This window comes from Rhipicephalus microplus, chromosome 7 (genome assembly GCF_043290135.1).
Source record: "Rhipicephalus microplus isolate Deutch F79 chromosome 7, USDA_Rmic, whole genome shotgun sequence".
Classification (NCBI taxonomy): domain Eukaryota; kingdom Metazoa; phylum Arthropoda; class Arachnida; order Ixodida; family Ixodidae; genus Rhipicephalus; species Rhipicephalus microplus.
This window is the reverse complement of record NC_134706.1, coordinates 152,323,928-152,342,618: the sequence shown is the minus strand read 5'-3', so window position 1 is coordinate 152,342,618 and position 18,691 is coordinate 152,323,928. Positions and strand designations below refer to the sequence as shown.

At 45.8% G+C, this 18,691-nt stretch overlaps 1 protein-coding gene across 1 annotated transcript in view; it reads right to left on the bottom strand.

The window, feature by feature from the left end:
* The window catches only part of LOC119180144 (uncharacterized), a 263,388-nt gene that overhangs the window by 108,243 nt on the left and 136,454 nt on the right, over positions 1-18,691 (bottom strand). Inside the window, exon 3 of the mRNA XM_075869841.1 lies at positions 790-983. Coding sequence (XP_075725956.1) covers positions 790-983 — 194 coding nt within the window. The remainder of the gene's footprint in view (positions 1-789; positions 984-18,691) is intronic.

The following is an 18,691-nucleotide window of genomic DNA, read 5'->3' as shown; positions in this document are numbered from 1 at the left end:
CGTCGTTCGCATCACTGAAACGAGTAGCCGCGTTCCTTTCAGAAGAGACGCAAAACTTGGCTTCGGAACATGAAGAAGATATCAAGCCGTTGTCGACAGCGATGCACGTAGTCATTAGATCATGTGGTGCTTTTATTTTCTGACACTGGCGGGCTGTGAGAAACTCGCCCGAAATACATTATCAGTACAACTTTTATTGTTATTGTTGTGTATGGGTAACAAAATATCTTAGCATTTATATGGCTGGGCATGCATGATGTAAAAAATGAGCAACGTGTCATGATCACAGTTATCACTTTCATGCTGATGGTTACTTCGACAAACATGAATGTCGAGCTTCAATGTACGCAAGTATGCGTGGAAATATTGATGTTTTCATCATTCGCTCTGACTCATTTATTTTTTGTCCTGGCTTTTTTTACAATTTCGCAAAGTATACCTCAGATTCTCCTTCATTTTGTTTGTTAGAGTTTTGCAATCGAGAATAACACATAGAACACTGACTCTACACATATCTCAGCCCAGCATTGCTCTATGAAGCATCCTATATAGACACCGTGCAGAGGGTTCACTCAGCTACGGACACACATAACTTAAGGTTCAGCTGATAAACAACACGCTTCAAGGCAGACGCGGTCGTTGCGCAGACCTAATTAAAGATGCGTGTACGTTTTCTTGAGGAGGTGTTATACCGCCTCAACAAATTGTGAGGTGCTAGTCACATGCAAAGCTGGAAAAGAATTGAGTGTAAGGCCTGGGAGGCGACATGCTCTAAGTGAAGTCACTGACCTGTACTCGTGACTCGATGAGGTCTAGCCGCATTGCGAGAGCCTCCCTCATGAAGACGTCCGGATAGTGACTGGCTTCGAACGCCTTCTCGAGCTCCTCTAGCTGCCAGCCATTGAAGTTGGTCCGCGTCCGACGACGCTTGCCGCTGCCACCGTTGCTGCTTCCACCACCATCTTTGCCTGACTCTGCGGCGTCTGCGATACGAGACACGAGACACGCAGTGTTGGGTATCTACAGTTCACTCATTAAAAGTCCGTGGTATTCCTATGGTTATAAAAAGATGAACAAAACAGGGAAGTTTATTGCATACTAGTAATAACAGTTCAGGTGAGTACAATTGTCTGGTGTAACATTATCACTTCAGTGACTACCAACAAGAGAACATAGACACGATGAAACTTACAGCACTGCAATACTCCCACAGATCACGAATCACTAAACGAAAGAATTGCAAAGGAAAACAGAAAAAGCACTAAGTTCGAACAGAATCGAATAATATTTGTGACGAGAAGGAAAATTTTTTTGTCCTTGTCAGTGAGTTTTGAAACGGCAGTAGAGGAAGCTATAATCCCAATTACGCACGCAAAAAAAAAACTATGGACCATCTCGCCGAAGGAAACCCTGATGGGATTCGAAGCAGCAGTGGTGCACACGGCGTTGACCCAAGTGAAATGGGCGTCGACGCGGGTGCTGGAAAAACATTTTGGAGCGAAACTCAGTGCAGCGTTTACTCGAGTGAACGTCTCTTTGTAACGCAGTGACACGGGAGTTGGGACGCATTGAAGATGCTTGCGCTCGCCTTCCTTAGCTCGCGTCGCGTCGGTATTACCCGTGTGCCATTTGTATTCTCGTGCACGATCGGTGTTCTTGACTCACACCTCGCTGGTGTCACTGGTCTTCCACAGCCGACGCTTGCATTCGGCTTTTCTGGCTCAAGCCTCCTGTGTTAAGGTCACTATTCGCGAACGCGATCAGCTTCACTAACACTCGCAAAGCGGGCGAAAGACGAGAAAGGTACGCACATACTAGCGGGAAGCATGCCACGGCTGCGTCTCGCCCTTCGGCGCAATCGCGCCGCAAGCAGCTGCGTGCTATCTGCATTCTCAGCGCCGCGACATTCTCTAGGCGTGCGCAGCCCGCGCACCCGCCGGCTCTCTGTTTCTCGACGATATATCGAGAAAGGTGGCGCGGTTGAGCTGATTCCCGCGTGGACAATATGCTCGAGCGTTGCGTGCGGTGGAGTGGGTGATGTGAGAGAGCGCTGACATGTGGCGACCCCGCGGCCGGCGAGAGAGAGACGTCACCGCGCACTGCAAGGAGGGCTTCAGCTACTTGGCACCGTTCCGACACCTGCGACGAGGGGAGCGGTGTGGACGGAGGGACAGCGCTACACAGACTAGTCAAAGAGCTGCTTCACATCTAAAAAACGTGCATTCCACCTTCTGATGAAGGCATCTTCACCCTGCGTTCCCATCTGTTGGTACGGTACCGAAGCATGATCATTCTAATCTTCAGTAACGCTGGGTATGCAGCTCCATCGGGTCGTCGGCGTGTTTCAACCATACACGGCAACGCCACAAGACGAACATCGTGACATATAGTACTTGTTCAAATAAGCTTTTCCTGCGCTGTCCGTCCGAAAGAACTGACATTCCGAATTGGTGACGGACGACGTTCCACACGCCTTTGGCCGCTACTAATCCAAACATCGTATGGCGAATCGTTTCTTTTTTTGCTGCAGTTGGGGCAGACATATGCGGTTCTGGTCGGGCGACACCGTAGCATTTTCAGTTTAGTACGAGTTGTGAAGACATCACCTACTACTTCCTGTGCCCTCTTTTCCATATCGACAAACAAGTGTACACTCTCTGGTACACCGCGAATAGTATTGATGATGGAAATGTCATAATGTATATTTTCTGCTCATGATTCTCAGCTCTATTCGAATATTCCATTCTTATTGATATTTCTTTTGCCATCATGATTATTAGATAACTTTTTGATTTGGTTTTATATCCCTATTGAAAATCCTGGGTTGGTGACGGTGGAATCTTTGGTGGATATGGTGGAAAGAATGGTGGATATGGTGGAAATATTAGTGGATATGGTGGAAACTGTTGTAGGCATAATGACTGATGACAGCGAGAGTGGAAAAAAAATGATGGCAGACGGTAGTGGTGGTAGCGAGCCAATGATGGGGATGGTGGAAAATGCTGGCTGATAGTGGTGAGGCAAAACGTGTTTGGTGGAAGGCTTGGTGAGCAAGGTGGATGACAGTGGCGTGATGAAAGCTTGGTGGATGATAGAGGAATGATGAAAAATCACATGACAGTTTGTGAAATCACTTATTTGTAGTGTTTCATTCTTGAATGCACAGAGATTATATTTACGGTGAAAAGAAAGCAGTGCCGTTCATTACGCTGTCTAGCACGTTTATTTTGTTATTTCTGTGGTGTCAACAACGCTTCAACTTTTGTGGACCGTAGCATGGGTGGCCGTGAATGTGTTTACATTTCGCGCACGTACTTACATCACTTTGACATCCGCGATGTGTTTCTTTGTTGTGACGTCTAGAAGACTAGAGGCGTCACTGCGAACATGACAATAAATGTCTAACATTTGCGCACAGTTGTCGACAAATAAGTGAGCTCAAGTTCGAAATTGCCACTTTAAATGTTAGAGCAGAACACGGCGGTCACTTGATGTCGCCACGCTAGAAACGCAACGCTGGCAATTCTTGCACACTATATTGCTCGAGCCGTACTTTTGAAGTTAACAAAGTGCATGCGAATATGCATAAACTTTAACTTTCGACATGCATCGAGATGAGCCCCATCAAATTTGACTTTCACTCTTATGTTTTACCACCATGATTTCCACTGAAGGTTAGTCCTACCGACCAAGCCCGTACAAGTGTTATCGGTGCTTCTGGGTTTCAGAATACACAATTTTGACGAGTAAAAATGACAATACAGCACAGGTGTGGCATCATTTAACCTAAACTAAGCCTTTTTTTATAGTGTAAGGTGTCCACACAAGAAGCGACAAACATCGATGCGACGCGCTTGCAGCACTTCCACCCAATGTACGCATCCCCTCATCGACAGCCACCGGTCGCTGGTGGCTGTCGGTGAGGGGAGGCGTACACTGGCCCTTCACTGGCTTTTATGCGAGAACACAGACTCGTCAATTCGTATGCTTACTGAACCAATATGATAGCATAATGTTTCTGGTGCACTGCAATCCTTTTGGTCAAGGCGTTATGTAGTTGTTCCTAACGACAGAGCAACAGCAGTGCGTTGGCACGCCTGCGCTGTGCGTTGCGCGAAAAGCGTCACAATGAATTGTGTGGGCGTATCTATACCAAAGGAGCATAGAAGCATCATAAAGCCTCAAGAGATATCGCCCTTTGTAAGGAGCGAGAAACAGATAATAAACTTCGCAGTAACCGCCGATAAACTGTATACCTGCTCCTCAGTCCACTGACTTGTCCTTTTTTTTCTTGCAATTGTAAACTGTAACAAAAACACAGCGCTGTTGCCATTATAGCAGTGGCAATCGTTACGGGCAGCAGCTGTTCGTGTTTATCAAATGTGCAAATTTTAGTAGCAGGTTCAGATCCCGTCCATGTCGTATAAACGACAAAGACAACTGAAGGTTAACAGTAAGTTTGTCAGTTGACTACTTCTTTAACACCCAAGTTCCCATCTGTCGGCGCGAGTGTAAAACTAACGACTCAATTGATGAGTGGCTTGAACATCTGGAACCACTTGTTCGTATGAAGGAATTCTAGTCACTAGGTAACCATTCTGTTTGTTACCGCTGTACGTACTGTTTATGCACTGTATATTATTGTATTATGTGCCAAAGTAAATAATAAAAAAAAAGTCGACGTGGCGCAGTTTTTAGTGTGCTCAGTCGGGAATCTGAAGGTAGCAGCTTCGATTCCGCGCTGTCGCACGTTTCTTTTTTATTTTACGGGTGCTTTCTTATTATTTTTATTATTTCTTTAGTGGCAGCTCATGACGGTGATTCTGACACTGCTTCGCGCTCCAGCATTGCCGGCTAGAGTGCGCCATCCACCATCAGCTCCACCATGCGCCACCATACACCATGTGCCACCAACTTTTCCAGTACCATAATTCACCAAAATAGTGGATGATAGAATCGACCATTCCTATGGTGGGCGTTTTTTTTTTTAATGGGGATCGCCTATTCGCACACGACTAACTTTCTCTAGACCACTTTTCACCACAGCGCCAAGATGTGGCCTAAGACTGTAAATGAACGACAATCTGGGTACCTAAAGTGCCACTCACTTAAAAACAATACAACATTACCCAACACCTATTCATTTCACTACACCCATTCAACATGCGCAAACGCAAGCCGAAGAATTTCATTGTGCCTACTGCCACTGTGATTGTTGGTTATTTCACCAGAACTTGGCAAGGGTCACTCCCCTTGTGCACCACAATCAGCAGAAATCGACCTGAGACGACTTTAGTGGTGGAATGCTTTTTCGATATGGCAGAGTCTGTGGGTTCGTGCCACGACAAGGCTCTGCGTGTGTGAGTGCGAAATACCATGACCGTGTTCACGTATGCTATGTTTTTGTTCCCAAGCGTCAAGATTGAGCCGCTGCGTTGCTATTTATGAATATTTTTGTTTACTCTAAAAACACATTTTTTTCATTCAACAACACCCTCCTCGAACTTGTGTGGCAATGATATCAAATATCTCATGGCTACATTATATTTATCCTTGGATTTTACTTATCCCCTTATTAAATGCGAACCATTTCTTAGCGAACTTCGGCGACATTGAGCATATATATATACCTACTTATCTATCTATCTAGCTAGCTGCATACTACTTTTAGCTCCCCAGGCCGTTTCGATAATTGTGTCGATATCAAACTTGGTATGGCATAACATGACCGTAGACGAGCATAAGTGACTAATCGTAACATGCAAATCATGACATGGACGCATGGTCCTGCAGCTTATGCGGTGGTTACGTTCACATGGCATGTTGCCAAACTGGTATGGTATGAAATGATTGCATGGCGAGCACAAGCGGCAGACCCTAACATGAATATCATGACATGCGCGTCATGTAACAACATGTCTACCTGCCAAGCTCGTGGTGCGCTCGCGGCTACTTCGCGAGCGTCTCATGTACCAAATTTGCTATTACGGTGCGTGAATGGATGACGAAGGTGTGTGACTGGTGCAAACATGTTAATCATGACATGCGTGTGATGTAATAACATGAATACATGCCACGCTAATGATGCTCTGGCGGCCGTTTCGCTAGCTTAAATTATACCAAATTTGGTACTACGAGACGTGAATGGATGATGAAGTATGATATTGGTGCAAACATGATAAACATCAGATGCCTCCCATGTAACAACATGACTACATGCTACGCTTATAATGCGCCCGCGGCCGTTTCGCTAGCTTCGCATGTACCAAACTTGGTATTACACAACGCGATTGGACGACATTGATAAATGACACATACAAACATGATAATCACGACATCCGTGTCATGTAACAACATGACTACATTCCACACTCATGATGATTCGCTAGCTTCACACATGCCAAATTTAGTATTACATGACGTCAATAGATGACAAAGGTATATGACTGGTGCAAACATGATAACCATGAGATGTGGGTCATGTGAGAACATGACTAGATGCCACAGTCAATTCGCCAATACATTTTAACATGACGCGGTGCGCGTGCTCACCGGCGTTCATTTCGACACGTCATGCCGGTGTTGCGAAGCCAGGCGCCGGTCTTGCGATATACTCGCAGGCACGCGCCGCGCTGCGTTGCTTTCACGCACGCGCGTTTGAGCGCGTCCGGCGTCCCTCCGTCACGAAAAGTGGGAGAGGCAGTGCGTCTGGGAAACGCATCGGCCCGAAACGCAGCATGCCGCATTTCGCACCGGTTGCCGTCAGGCCGCGCCGGCGGACGCTGGTGGCGCCTGGCGTCAGACTATAGAGTGCTCGCGCTTTGCTAACGTAGAGTCACTGTGGCCAGCGTGCGCGCGCGTCAACGCTACAATGAAGTATGTAGGGCCCTTCGTGATGCTCTCACGGTCGTTTTTCTAGCTCCACATATACCAAATTTGGTGTTAAGTGACGCCAATAGGTTATGAAGGTATATCACTGGGGCAAACATGATAATCCTGGCACGCGTGTCATGTAAGAACATGACAAAATACCGGGCTTACAGCGTGCTCGCGGTCGTTTCGCTACCTCCACATATACTAAATCATCACGTGACCTGAATAGATGACGAAGGTAAACGACACATCCAAACATGATAATCATGACACGGAAATAGTGTACGGCATAATTTACCTTCACCTCGTAACGTCGTGCTGATTTCAAAGTGACATATCAACCTTTCTCATTCGTACTTCGCATATCATCCCCCGCCGCGGTGGTCTAGTGGCTAAGGTATACTCGGCTGCTGACCCGCAGGTCGCGGGTTTGAATCCCGGCTGCGGCGGCTGCATTTCCGATGGAGGCGGAAATGTTGTAGGCTCGTGTGCTCAGATTTGGGTGCACGTTAAAGAACCCCAGGTGGTCGAAATTTCCGGAGCCCTCCACTACGGCGTCTCTCATAATCATAAGGTGGTTTTGGGACGTTAAACCCACATATCAATCAATGAATCGCATATCATCGATTTCCTTTGTACGTGGGATTTGCCAATTTTTATTCATTATGGAAACGTGCATCAACAAACTCAGCGGAACGTGAATAATTCTCGAAAGCGCTGTTTTCTTCGCCTGACAAACCGGTTTGCTTCCGGAGAAAATGATCTCTGACGCTGTGCAACACGCTTTTAGAGCGCTGAGGCGTCGCTACCTGTCAATCAGGTGTCCTGTCCACGCTTTAATTTCTAAGTGAAGTTGAAGACAGTTCTTGAAGCTCACTCCCTTTTATTATGATACGAGGCGGATCAACTGCTCGCTTGAAAGGAAAAGTGCAGCACCTCCATATGATGTGTCGAATTTGACAGATGACTCATTGCTAAGCAAAACTAGACGCAGCAACCTGCTGCACACAAATATGTACTGCTTCGAAGAACGGTAATCTTAACACAAAAGATTAAGGCGTTCATAAAACGAACAAAATGACATAGAAAACAAAGTGCGTAACTCTGCGAAATACTGAGTATATATACGCCTGGAGGCAGCCGGCTGTTGCAAAGGCAGCGTGTCAACGTTAAGCAGGAGTTTTTTCGCCAATCATTACGGACGAGAACGACGGCGTTCACAAAGAACGTCGTGAAACAAACACATCTGTTCTCGTTTTTCGGCAGCTGCGTGCCTCGGTCAGATGACCACGCGTCCTTTGCCGCCTGCTAGACGCCCATTTTTCATCAAAAGACAAGATATCCATCATCCTTACTTGTACGCTTCCTTACCTCATTACGTATAAATTTATGAACATTATTACGTCATTCAGAACACGCTTTAGCGCCTAGCGGGCCGCTCCCACGTCAGAACAGAAAGACCAAGTATTTGTGCTGGGTCGCGGGCCTGTTGTACTGCCAATAACTGATGTTCGAGTCCGGAAATGGCAATATCACCCTCTCATTTGGACGGCGTGATGACCTTACCGAGTGCGGGGCACCGCCACAGCATGTGTTCTAAACAACCTATATCATTGCAGAAGAAACATGTATTAGTTGGCTGTATTGCTGGATCAATTCTGCGCTACATAGCGCGGGGTTAGGGTACGCCCCGACTTGAAGAAGCCTGAGTGGCAGAGGCTGAGGTCTGCTTAGTTTTCTTTGTGGTGATGGGTATTGTCTCCGCGCCAGATAAAAATGTTTTATCAATTGGTTATACACGGTTAAAGGTTCCCGATTTTTCAAAACGTCAGCTCCGCCCCCCCCCCCCAAAAAAAAAGCGGCGTGGTTTACCAGTCGTCGAGCTTCTCATTACGTACGCTAAACTTTTATAGCGCCTAACACAGCTTGTGTCATCTATCTTCATCAAAGTTTTGAAGCAGGTTCAGGTTGTTAATTTTCCTCCTGCAACAGTGCTGCTAAAATCTTCGCTCAAGTACTGCGCCTCCATATTAGTTGGCGATTTCCTATAATAAAACGGTCATGCGTGATCTAGCAAGAGCATGGAAATGCCACAATTCATTAACGCTTGTTTTGCTTTATCTGCGTTTCAGCTCATGATGCAATAAGCAAATATTTCTACAGATCACTCTTCATTTTTTGAATATCCTGTGTCCTTCTTCACGGACAATATACCCGCATTTCAGTGTATGAGGAAGAGAAATAGAAAGCTTTTGAAATTCTCGCTCAGGGACCCCGTTATACATTCTGAAGGCGCCGAAGTTTAATTTATGTTCTCTACCATCGTCGAGAGCATGTATTTGCATATAAGCTGCACTATTGAATCGATTAATCAAGGACTGATTTATTCGGCGTGCCCACGCTAAGCTTGCCGCAGTGGAACAGCCGTTAAGGTTTTTGGCTGTTCTTCCGAAAGTATAACGGCTTCTATTTCTGCTGTGGCTGTCGCCCATGTACCTCGATTTCGGCGCATGTGGAAGAGGCCCATATGGTCGAAATATTTGAAGCCTGCAGCGATTACTTTAGTGCTATCAAATTTTTGAATAATGGAGCACTCAGTCAATCAATCACTCGGTTTATTTTTCAAACACGCCTTTTTACCTCGAAGTTCAGGGATTATTCAGACACTTCTTTCACATGCCTTTCAATGCTGCAAACTAATTAAATCGTGAATGTCACTGGATTCAACGTTTCTACAAAAGCAATTCTTTAGATAAGCTGTCTTAAGCAAACGTTTGTTTCAGTGACATCGGTGTTTCAATTATTTCTCATCACTTGAAACCTCTGTCATTCAATGAGCAATGTCCCTTTTCATTTGACGTTTAAATACAAAAGCAATGCCAATTTTGACAATGTGTTTAACGCAATGTTCAGTATCATTCTGACAGTTCTATTGGTCCCTTCAAAACCTTAAACGAGCAATGAACGAAGTTATTCAGCCAATAATTCAGAATGTAGCTTTTCTCGACGAGCTTCCGAAACCAGTGTTTTCTTATATAACTATCGCGTGATTTCTCGTTTCCTACCGAGAGTAAGCCGTGATAAGATCTGCTCCGTGGTTTAATATTCATCTTCAATACCATCGAACTCTCGGAAACAAATCTGGAGCTTGGCGGTCCTAGAACAAACCTGGCCTTACAAGCAAAAAAAAAAAGAAGCGAACAATGGTAACAGAAGAGAAAGGTAGTCAATTGAAAGAAAGGGATGAGCTGCGTCTGTTGCAAGGAAGACCGGTAACGCCCATGCGGTGTTTCTGATCACGTGACCTGGCTTAATTAACCTGCTGCAGTTCTCGGTGAAGCACGTCGACGACGACAACTTGCGCAGCGCTGGCGAAAGCAAGCTTATCTCAGCAATCTAGTTTGTTGTGCGGCTGCGCTGCGACCGCTCAAGTTTCTTAATTCGATTTCAACCCGCAAACAAAAAGCAAAAGGTGCACACGTTTCAGGGAGCTTGCGCAGAGGTTTGTACGTGAAACTCCGAACCTAAAAAATAAAGATACATCTTAAATGTGCCGCTTTTTGGGTAACATGAAGCGTTAATGCACACGAGCAAGTGGTGTGCTTTTGAGCTCAATATAGTTGTGGGCGTGGCACTTTTTGGTGCTTTCGTCGAGCAGAATGCTATGCGCATACACAACAGGTATTGTCTGGAATGCGACGCTGTTTGAGGACGTTGATCGGAAAACAGGATGGTGCATTAGAGCGCACGAACATGGAAGATCAGGGCTTTCATTACGTGCTACATTTAAGGGACGCAACCAGCAAGATGGTTTCACCTGTATTGGCGAATTACTCTCTCACGCTACAATAAGCGCTACTCTTACCGCGAGAAGGTGAGCCAGACAGTCGTTATAGAAGAGTGGCGACGCAGTATATTGATGTTCCCAGAACTAGTCACTTGAGCGTCAAAATTTTACATAGGCTTCTTCTTTTGTCTATGTGATTACCGCATGCGCATGACGCAGGGCCCCGCTCGAGTGAAAATCGCTTCCTCCAACTCTTGGCAATGTCCAGATTTTGCAAAATGTGGCAGTTTTCCCGCAACAATAAAGCAACAAATATTATATATATATATATATATATATATATATATATATATATATATGGGATTGATTGATTTGTGGTGTTTAACGTCCCAAAACCACCATTTGATTATGAGAGACGCCGTAGTGGAGGGCTCCGCAAATTTTGACCACCTGGGGTTCTTTAACGTGCGCCCAAATCTGAGTACACGGGCCTACAACATTTCCGCCTCCATCGGAAATGCAGCCACCGCAGCCGGGAATCGAACCCGCAACCTGCGGGTCAGCAGCCGAGTACCTTAGCCACTAGACCACCGCGGCGGGGTATATATATGGGAAAGAAGTGTATATACCTAAGGCCTTGTTTTTCTGTGTTTTGACAAAATATAATGAGATCTAACAGACAGCAATGCCAAGGAATGTATAGGGGAAGTTGTTAGATCCAATGTAATTTAATGTAAATAGGAAGAAAAGTGGGTGCAAAAAAACTTGCCGTGAGCAGGAATCGAACCTACGACCGTCGAATAACGCGTTCAATGTATATATATATATATATATATATATATATATATATATATATATATATATATATATATATATATATATAGCGGAAACAATACTCACAGAGAACAAACGCGTGTTAACTTCGTTCGGAGCTCGACACTTAACGCGCTTCTCCAACACGACGTACGAAATATACGCACAGGTGTAGAGAGGACGACTGCGTGCGAACAAATGTGACAAGCGTAACTTCTCTGTGTTGGAGCAGGGCTCATTTTCGCCAACGGGGACCCTACAGCGAGCAGAGTGACATTTGCGCATTCTATAACCTGAAAATAATCTTTCCGGCGAATGCACACCACGTGCACACTGCCCCATCAGAAGACGAGCGTGCGCACGCGCCCAAGCACGGCGAAGTGCAGGTTACGAGCCAACGCATCTCGACGACAGAGGCGCATTGCAGTGAGATGGCGCGCGCTGGAGACAGAGAATAGGCTGACATTGCTCCGGCGTGTCGTCAGCGGCAAATGGTATGCAAAAGGACCTCGCCGTCAGTATACGCTGAAACATGCGCGCTGAACGCGGCTCAGCGGAGAGGAGCCATGCACCCATCTGATTTCGCGCCTCGGAAGATTTCCTGAATTACTCTTCTTCGTGGCTTTTATTTTTATATTACATATACGGGGCATAACGGGGACGACAATATCATTTCAATCATAATCAAAAATATATCGCCAGCACCGAGGAAGTAATTAGATAGCAATAGCTGTCCTGCAGTTTTGTCACGCGTCGACATATGTGTGAGCTCAGGGTGCGCAATAAATATCTTTTAGCTTTTTACGGCGGCATCTAGCGAGGATGATGGTGCATAAACTGAGTGATCATGGTGAAAGACGCGTTTCGTAGCCACACTGCGCACAGTGAATGGCTAAATGCGTGAGCGGCTTTACTTCCAGAGCCGGGAAGTCTGCCATACAGTCCAGCACCCAGTTTATTTCCCACCATGGAACACAGCTTGGCGAGTTGATTTTTGACTCGTAAAACTAGATACAGCCCATACTTATGGGAAGTCTTTTTATTCTATGTGACAGAACATGGACATACGGCAGTATTACCAATCTTCTTCATTCCTGCTCCTGCTGACGATGTTGCCACCTTTGGCATATGCTGCATTAGAAGTCTGTTCCACAGACTCGGGGAAGCCAGCAGGTTTCAGCCGTAGTACCTGCTCGTCAAGACCGTCCTGTGCCAAATGATGGCACAGCCTGGTAATAGCTGATATACGGCGAGGTAAGGCTATTTCTTTTATAATTGCTTTCAACTGGAAGGAAAGAAAGCTGAAGGGAAGACTGCTAGACCGAAGGGCGTACTTGTATAGAATGCACGGTCAGCGGGAAAATGTAGCGCAAGGTCTAGAAACTGCAGGGTGTTTTCAACCGGCACCACGCAAATGAAACTCAAACCTTCGCTTCGCGCATTGAAGGCTACAAACATTTTCATTTACACACTGTGCCCCACTAGCAAAAAGTCCTCTCCATAACGAAAAAAAAAATTTCGCCAGACTCCACGTACCTGGGAATTGACGTTATGCGAAGCATGCCGAGGGAAGGTTATCGTGTTGCAATTTTTGTATTCAACGACACTTCATGAAATGGCTCTAAATATATGTAGAAACGTTGCACGCACAGACATATGTCGAAGAGTTGCAGGTCTTTATCCATAAACCAGTTGTTTGCACTTGCACGACGATGCCAACTGCAACATGCGTATTAGGAACACCAGAACCTGATATGAAGCGCTGATGCTCGCGAGGATTCTAGCCCTGGACACTTCTACATAAATCAACTTCATCGCATGCACTAACCACAACAATGTTAACTCGACGCTTGTCAGAGAAGTACATATTTAATGTCTATAAAATTGTGTTGGCAGCTCTGCAACCACTATTGACGTTTCACGAAGATTAGCGTCTATTTGAAAAGTAGTTCCGAAACCTGGCGTAGCTATGTAATAAAATGCTTTACTGCCACGCAGAATGCTTGGGTTTGATTCCAGGTTTTACCCTCACAATGATTCATTGAATTCGTCGGGTCGACGCTACCGATGACACGTATAGGTTAAAGTTCTGGCGTTAAAATTGTCCATGTGTGTTCTCATCGTTCCTGTGTAGATACTAAGTGTCCATCATCTGTGGCATATACCCGCATGCCAGTGACGCATACCCGCCCATGGGTATGTGCCACTGTCTTGGTGGAAGTGTTTGACGACGTACGCGACGGGATTGTGACATTATTCACGTCTTGACAAGCACATCATATTCATCAAACCTCTTACTTCCCATGCCTAATTTGGTTCACATCAACTTAAGGGGGTAACTAAGAGAGCACCTAAACGTAAGCGACTAGATAGATACGCTCAAAGTTGCCGAAGTTCAAAGAAATGCTTCGCATTTATTAACCTAACAGATTCTCCCTGCAAGTCTAGCAACACATCATGATACATCCTGCTCAAAAATGTATCGCCCAGGAAGGAGGCCACCTTAAACCCAATGCATACTCCAGATGTTCGGACGTATAGCTTGTCCTGAAATCCCGCGAACGTAAGGTTCAGATAAAAACTAAGCCGCTTTAGGACGCCATGTACCCTGATTACAAAGCCGTTTCTAGAAACAATCTGTTAGTTGTTACTGGTCGTCCGCCATGGTGGATCAGTGGCTGCAGTGCTCTGCTGCTAATCCTGAGGTCGTGGGTTCGATCGCGGGCACGGCAGTATTATTTCGGTGGAGGTGAAATGGTTCAGGCCCATGTGTTGTGGGATGTGAGTGCACACAAAGAACACCAGAAGGTCGAAATTTTCGAAACTCTCTACTACAACTTCTCTCAAGTTTATATCCTGCTTCTGGGACGTAAAACTCCAGATAGTATTTATATATTATCCTAGTCATTGGGAAAGCAGTCCTTAACCCACTTCAGCAGGAGATCACGCGATAGCTAGTAAAACACGTATTTTGTATCAATGCTTACACCGAAGCAATTTATGCGATTAACCGTATATATATAAGACTTCAGTGACTTCAGAAGAGTTAAGTAGGGAGCATGGATCAGATATTACAATAATAACGCAATTTAAAATAATATATCATCGCCTTTACATAGCCTGATGGAGTTGGCTACTCAAGGGGGTCAGAGCTGATAGTCGAAGTGGGTTACAACTGGGTCTGTTTTCAAGGTGGTATAATAAAGCTACCATTTTTGTAATTCAGTGCGTTCGTCAAACATCTCCGTGTTAAACCGCATACCGGGCCGATGAAGGATGCAGCTGTATAGATATGAACGATTATGAGATTCGAATTCGATAACGCACTGACCAGAAAAGTCTAGGGTTCAGGAAAGATTTTTCTTCTGGCAATATGATTCCATTTTAGGATAGCTGTAGTTCAACCTAGGAAAGTACGCAGCATTCGAGCACAAAATATTCCATGAAGCAACATTGCAAATCTTGAGAGTGCTCGCACCAGAACCGAGATGAGATTACAGAGGACGGACTAGAGTGGGAATTGTGGATTACATCTGAGCACATCGAATTGATTAACACTGCAGCTTAAACACGAACACAGGGGCAATTTTTTGCTTTTGACCTCCTCGCATATTGCGGACACTGCGGTCGAGAATCAAATCCATGTCATTTGTTCTAAGCAGCCAGAACACAGCCGCTAGGCCGCCTTGAACTTGCTATCTCCTTCTCAGAAAGTTTTAAAATACCTGATCAAAATCAAAAAGTAACATGCCTAGAATTCTACTTATATAATTGGTAATTAGCTTGTAATAAGAATGCACTGAGTGAGTGCAGAACAAAGTGATTTGTTCTCCTGTTTCACGCGTTTGACCAAAGAAGGAGCTGCTTTTGTTCACCTAGTAAAAAGGCAAAGGCCAGAGCTTGCACGGAAGCGTGCCTGGTTAGCTCAGCTTTCACACTACAGCATTAACCAGAGCGTGACTGCTCAATATCCGTGTGATTCGTGGCTTTTTTCTTTAATAATTTTTTCTTTCTTCTTTTCGTTGTGTTTAGATCCAGTCTATCTTTTCTTTCCCGGCCGATACAAAAGGGAGCAGCAGGCATGCGACGCTTCGTTATAGACGCGTCCGAGGTAACGGAAAGCTCCGCCGCATGGTGTTCATTAACCCCTTACCTGTATTTCCATTCGTTTAACGGCTCTATTATAGGCGTGAGCCATAAATCAAACTCGCACGCCTTAGTTAACGGCGATGTGAGTAGGCAGGCACCATGGTGGTTGCCTGTTCTGAAACGCGTTCTTATGTGACTGTTCTGCACCGGAGTTCGACACCTCAACAGTAGCTCACGAGGGATGGGGGTAAGGAAGGATCAAAAGGATAGAATTAAAATATATATAGATAAAGAGATGAAGTAGGGAGCAAGGCGCAGGGACGGCGAACGAAAGAAAACGACGGAAGTAATGAGGAGATAGGGAAGATGGACAGGGTCGGAGGAGTCCGAGGACGGGGCACCACTCAGCGAGAGCTCTTGTCGGCGGCAGGAGATGGCGTATGGGCGAGCCAGTCGGCCAAAGCTGCGCTGTCGTCGGAGATCGCGGGGGCACAACCGGTCGGCACGAAATCCAGAAACGAGTTCTGCGCTTTAGTGTTATATGAAGCATTGATTTCTAACCATATTCTGTTGTTTATCAACAAAGACTGCGTTATTAATATTATGTGTCATACAAAAGGTTCTTCAACCTTCCTCTAAGCAGACGTGTACGAGCGTTTCACGCAATTATTCAGCGATATATGTGGTCAAGGGGATCGGCAATCACCCCCACATCTTTGCACTTAGCAGTGTCACACTTTATCAACCATGATATGCCGTTTTGAACGACATGTAATATTTCAGCAGATTGAATGAATACACAGGTACTTGATCTATTGTAATGATATCTGGGGTTTTACGTCTCAAAACCACGATGTGATTGTGAGGGATGCCGTGGGGGCGGGCTCCGGGAATTTCGACCGCCTGGCGTTCTATAATGTGCACTGACATAACTAAACCTGTACTCGAGTCCCTACCATTTTGCCTCCATCAAAATGCAACCATGCACCGCTGCCGGGATCAAAGCCGCGAGCATCGGGTGAGCAGCCGAGAACAGCAACCGTTACGCCACTGCGGTGGACTGCCTGATCCATGGTCGTACTCTTTTTTGGCAGAGAGTGTGTTGTAAAAGACATTTCCATTCTTTAAACAACTGTAATTGATGATAACTCGCAATGAAGATAGCCCAGAATTTTCGCAAATAGTTCGCTTTTTACCCAAGAATAAGCAATGATGATCCTTGCTTCCTAGTTTTATGTTACATCAGCATTTCCTTGCGATCATGCTAGCGACAAGACCCAATCATCCAGTTTAGTGGAATGCGATGTTACTTCCTTCACCGCATTGTTACTTCAAGTGTTACTTCACCGCAGTGTTTCTAGGTTTTTTACCTTCAACCTCGTATCCTCTCGTACAGACGGGCTTCCGTCAAACTTTAAACTTCATCACGGTATGCAGTTTAAAGTGCCACCTATACATCTTGTTTTCTTTATTCACGCTTATTTTTATAGTGTTCCGTTACATACGCCTTTTCCGTCCTCGGCTGCGTGACTTGCTCACCTTTTCTTTCCTTGACCCAGTTACACTGAAGCAATCTTGTTGTCGCAACCACTTATAAATTAAAAATCCCGCCATATCAACGAAGTCAATGATGATGAGTGAGCGAAGCTCCCGTGGAATCCTCCGTGCATTTTGCCCACTCCGTCATGATGTAAAGATGTTACAAACACGGCGGTGGTACGGTATATACACAACATAATGTTTGATTCGTCATCGTATATGACAGCCAGCCCCCGCTGCAACCGCCTATAGCAAGCCCTCCGCTCCACCACCTTGTCTCCTTCGTTCATATTATGATTATGGAAGTGCACACAATGAGGACTGACCTAGCGTACGTGGCAGTGTAGCGAGCGCCGCAGTGCCACCTAGCGGGTGCTCGAGTACTAGCAACTCATTAAGACGCAACAACGAACAAGCCTCGACCTCAAGAAGCTTCGCCGCTAAAACATGGTTTAAAATAACCAGCAGGCGCCTGAATGGTGAACCGCAGAAGTTAGCATATAAGGTTTTCAATGGAGCCATAAACAGTAGCTCGATCACTGACAGGCGTGGGCGCCACCATTCAAATTACTCGGGAACTTCCAGAGCCAAGAGAGATATTTGGGTGCTGGGCGTGCATTATTGTGTTGCAGAACATCGCGAATGTGTACGGAACAAAGTTCGAGTCAGATGGCGCTCAAGGACGTTCAAGTATAAAGAAGCGTGGGCGATCTTGTTTCGATCGTCGGCAGCAATGCAAGCACCCGAGGGACAGCCATATATTGTTGGAAAGTTCGCACGCCACCCCTATGCCAGGAAAATTTGTTTCAAGAAGCGACGACGCCCACGAAGAGCTCGCTTCAAGTTCATAAGGCGCCGCACCACTCCCGGTCCTTTAGCGACAGCCAGTTCCTTCGCGAATTCACTGAGCAAAGTCAACGCACTTCAACAACCTCGACGCACTGGCCGATCGCACACACACGAACAGGCTTCTCGACCTCGAAGATGTAGTTTCTGTTTCCGTGCAAAGCACCAAGTCCCGTAAGACTCAGTTCCCCCGCAAAGCATCAAATGATCTAAGCGTGTGCGAACGATCGAGCGAACATGAACGCACGCACCCACACGCAATCATTGTTAGGCCTAAGAGCAGCGCCTGTTTCTATTATGTCCACGGGGGTGTTGACTCTATGTATAACCATTTCGCCTATCCGCTCACATTGATGATAACACCCAAGTTTTGACCTCGCAATTTACCGTGGGAATAACGGGTGATTTAGCTTCCAAAATACTTCAGCTTCGTTTCAGGAGTAAGGGCGTCTCACTTCTGACGGCCTTCGAACTTTACAGCTCGAAAGTAACTGCACTTCCTCCTCTAGATGGCTAGACACAACTCTCCTGTTTGCGAAGGTGATTCGGTTTCGACTGTCCGCTTTGCAGTGCATCTTCTCGCAATTTCTATCTTTTCTGTCTCTGTTTCTGTTGTTGTTGCTCTTAGTTGTGGAACCTAGTTGGGGTGATCCTGGTTGCCTTTGGTGGCTAGCCCATGGCTCCTCCCTTGCGTCGTTAAAGCAATCATGACAAGTTACGGCACAGCTGGGTTGCTTATGCAGT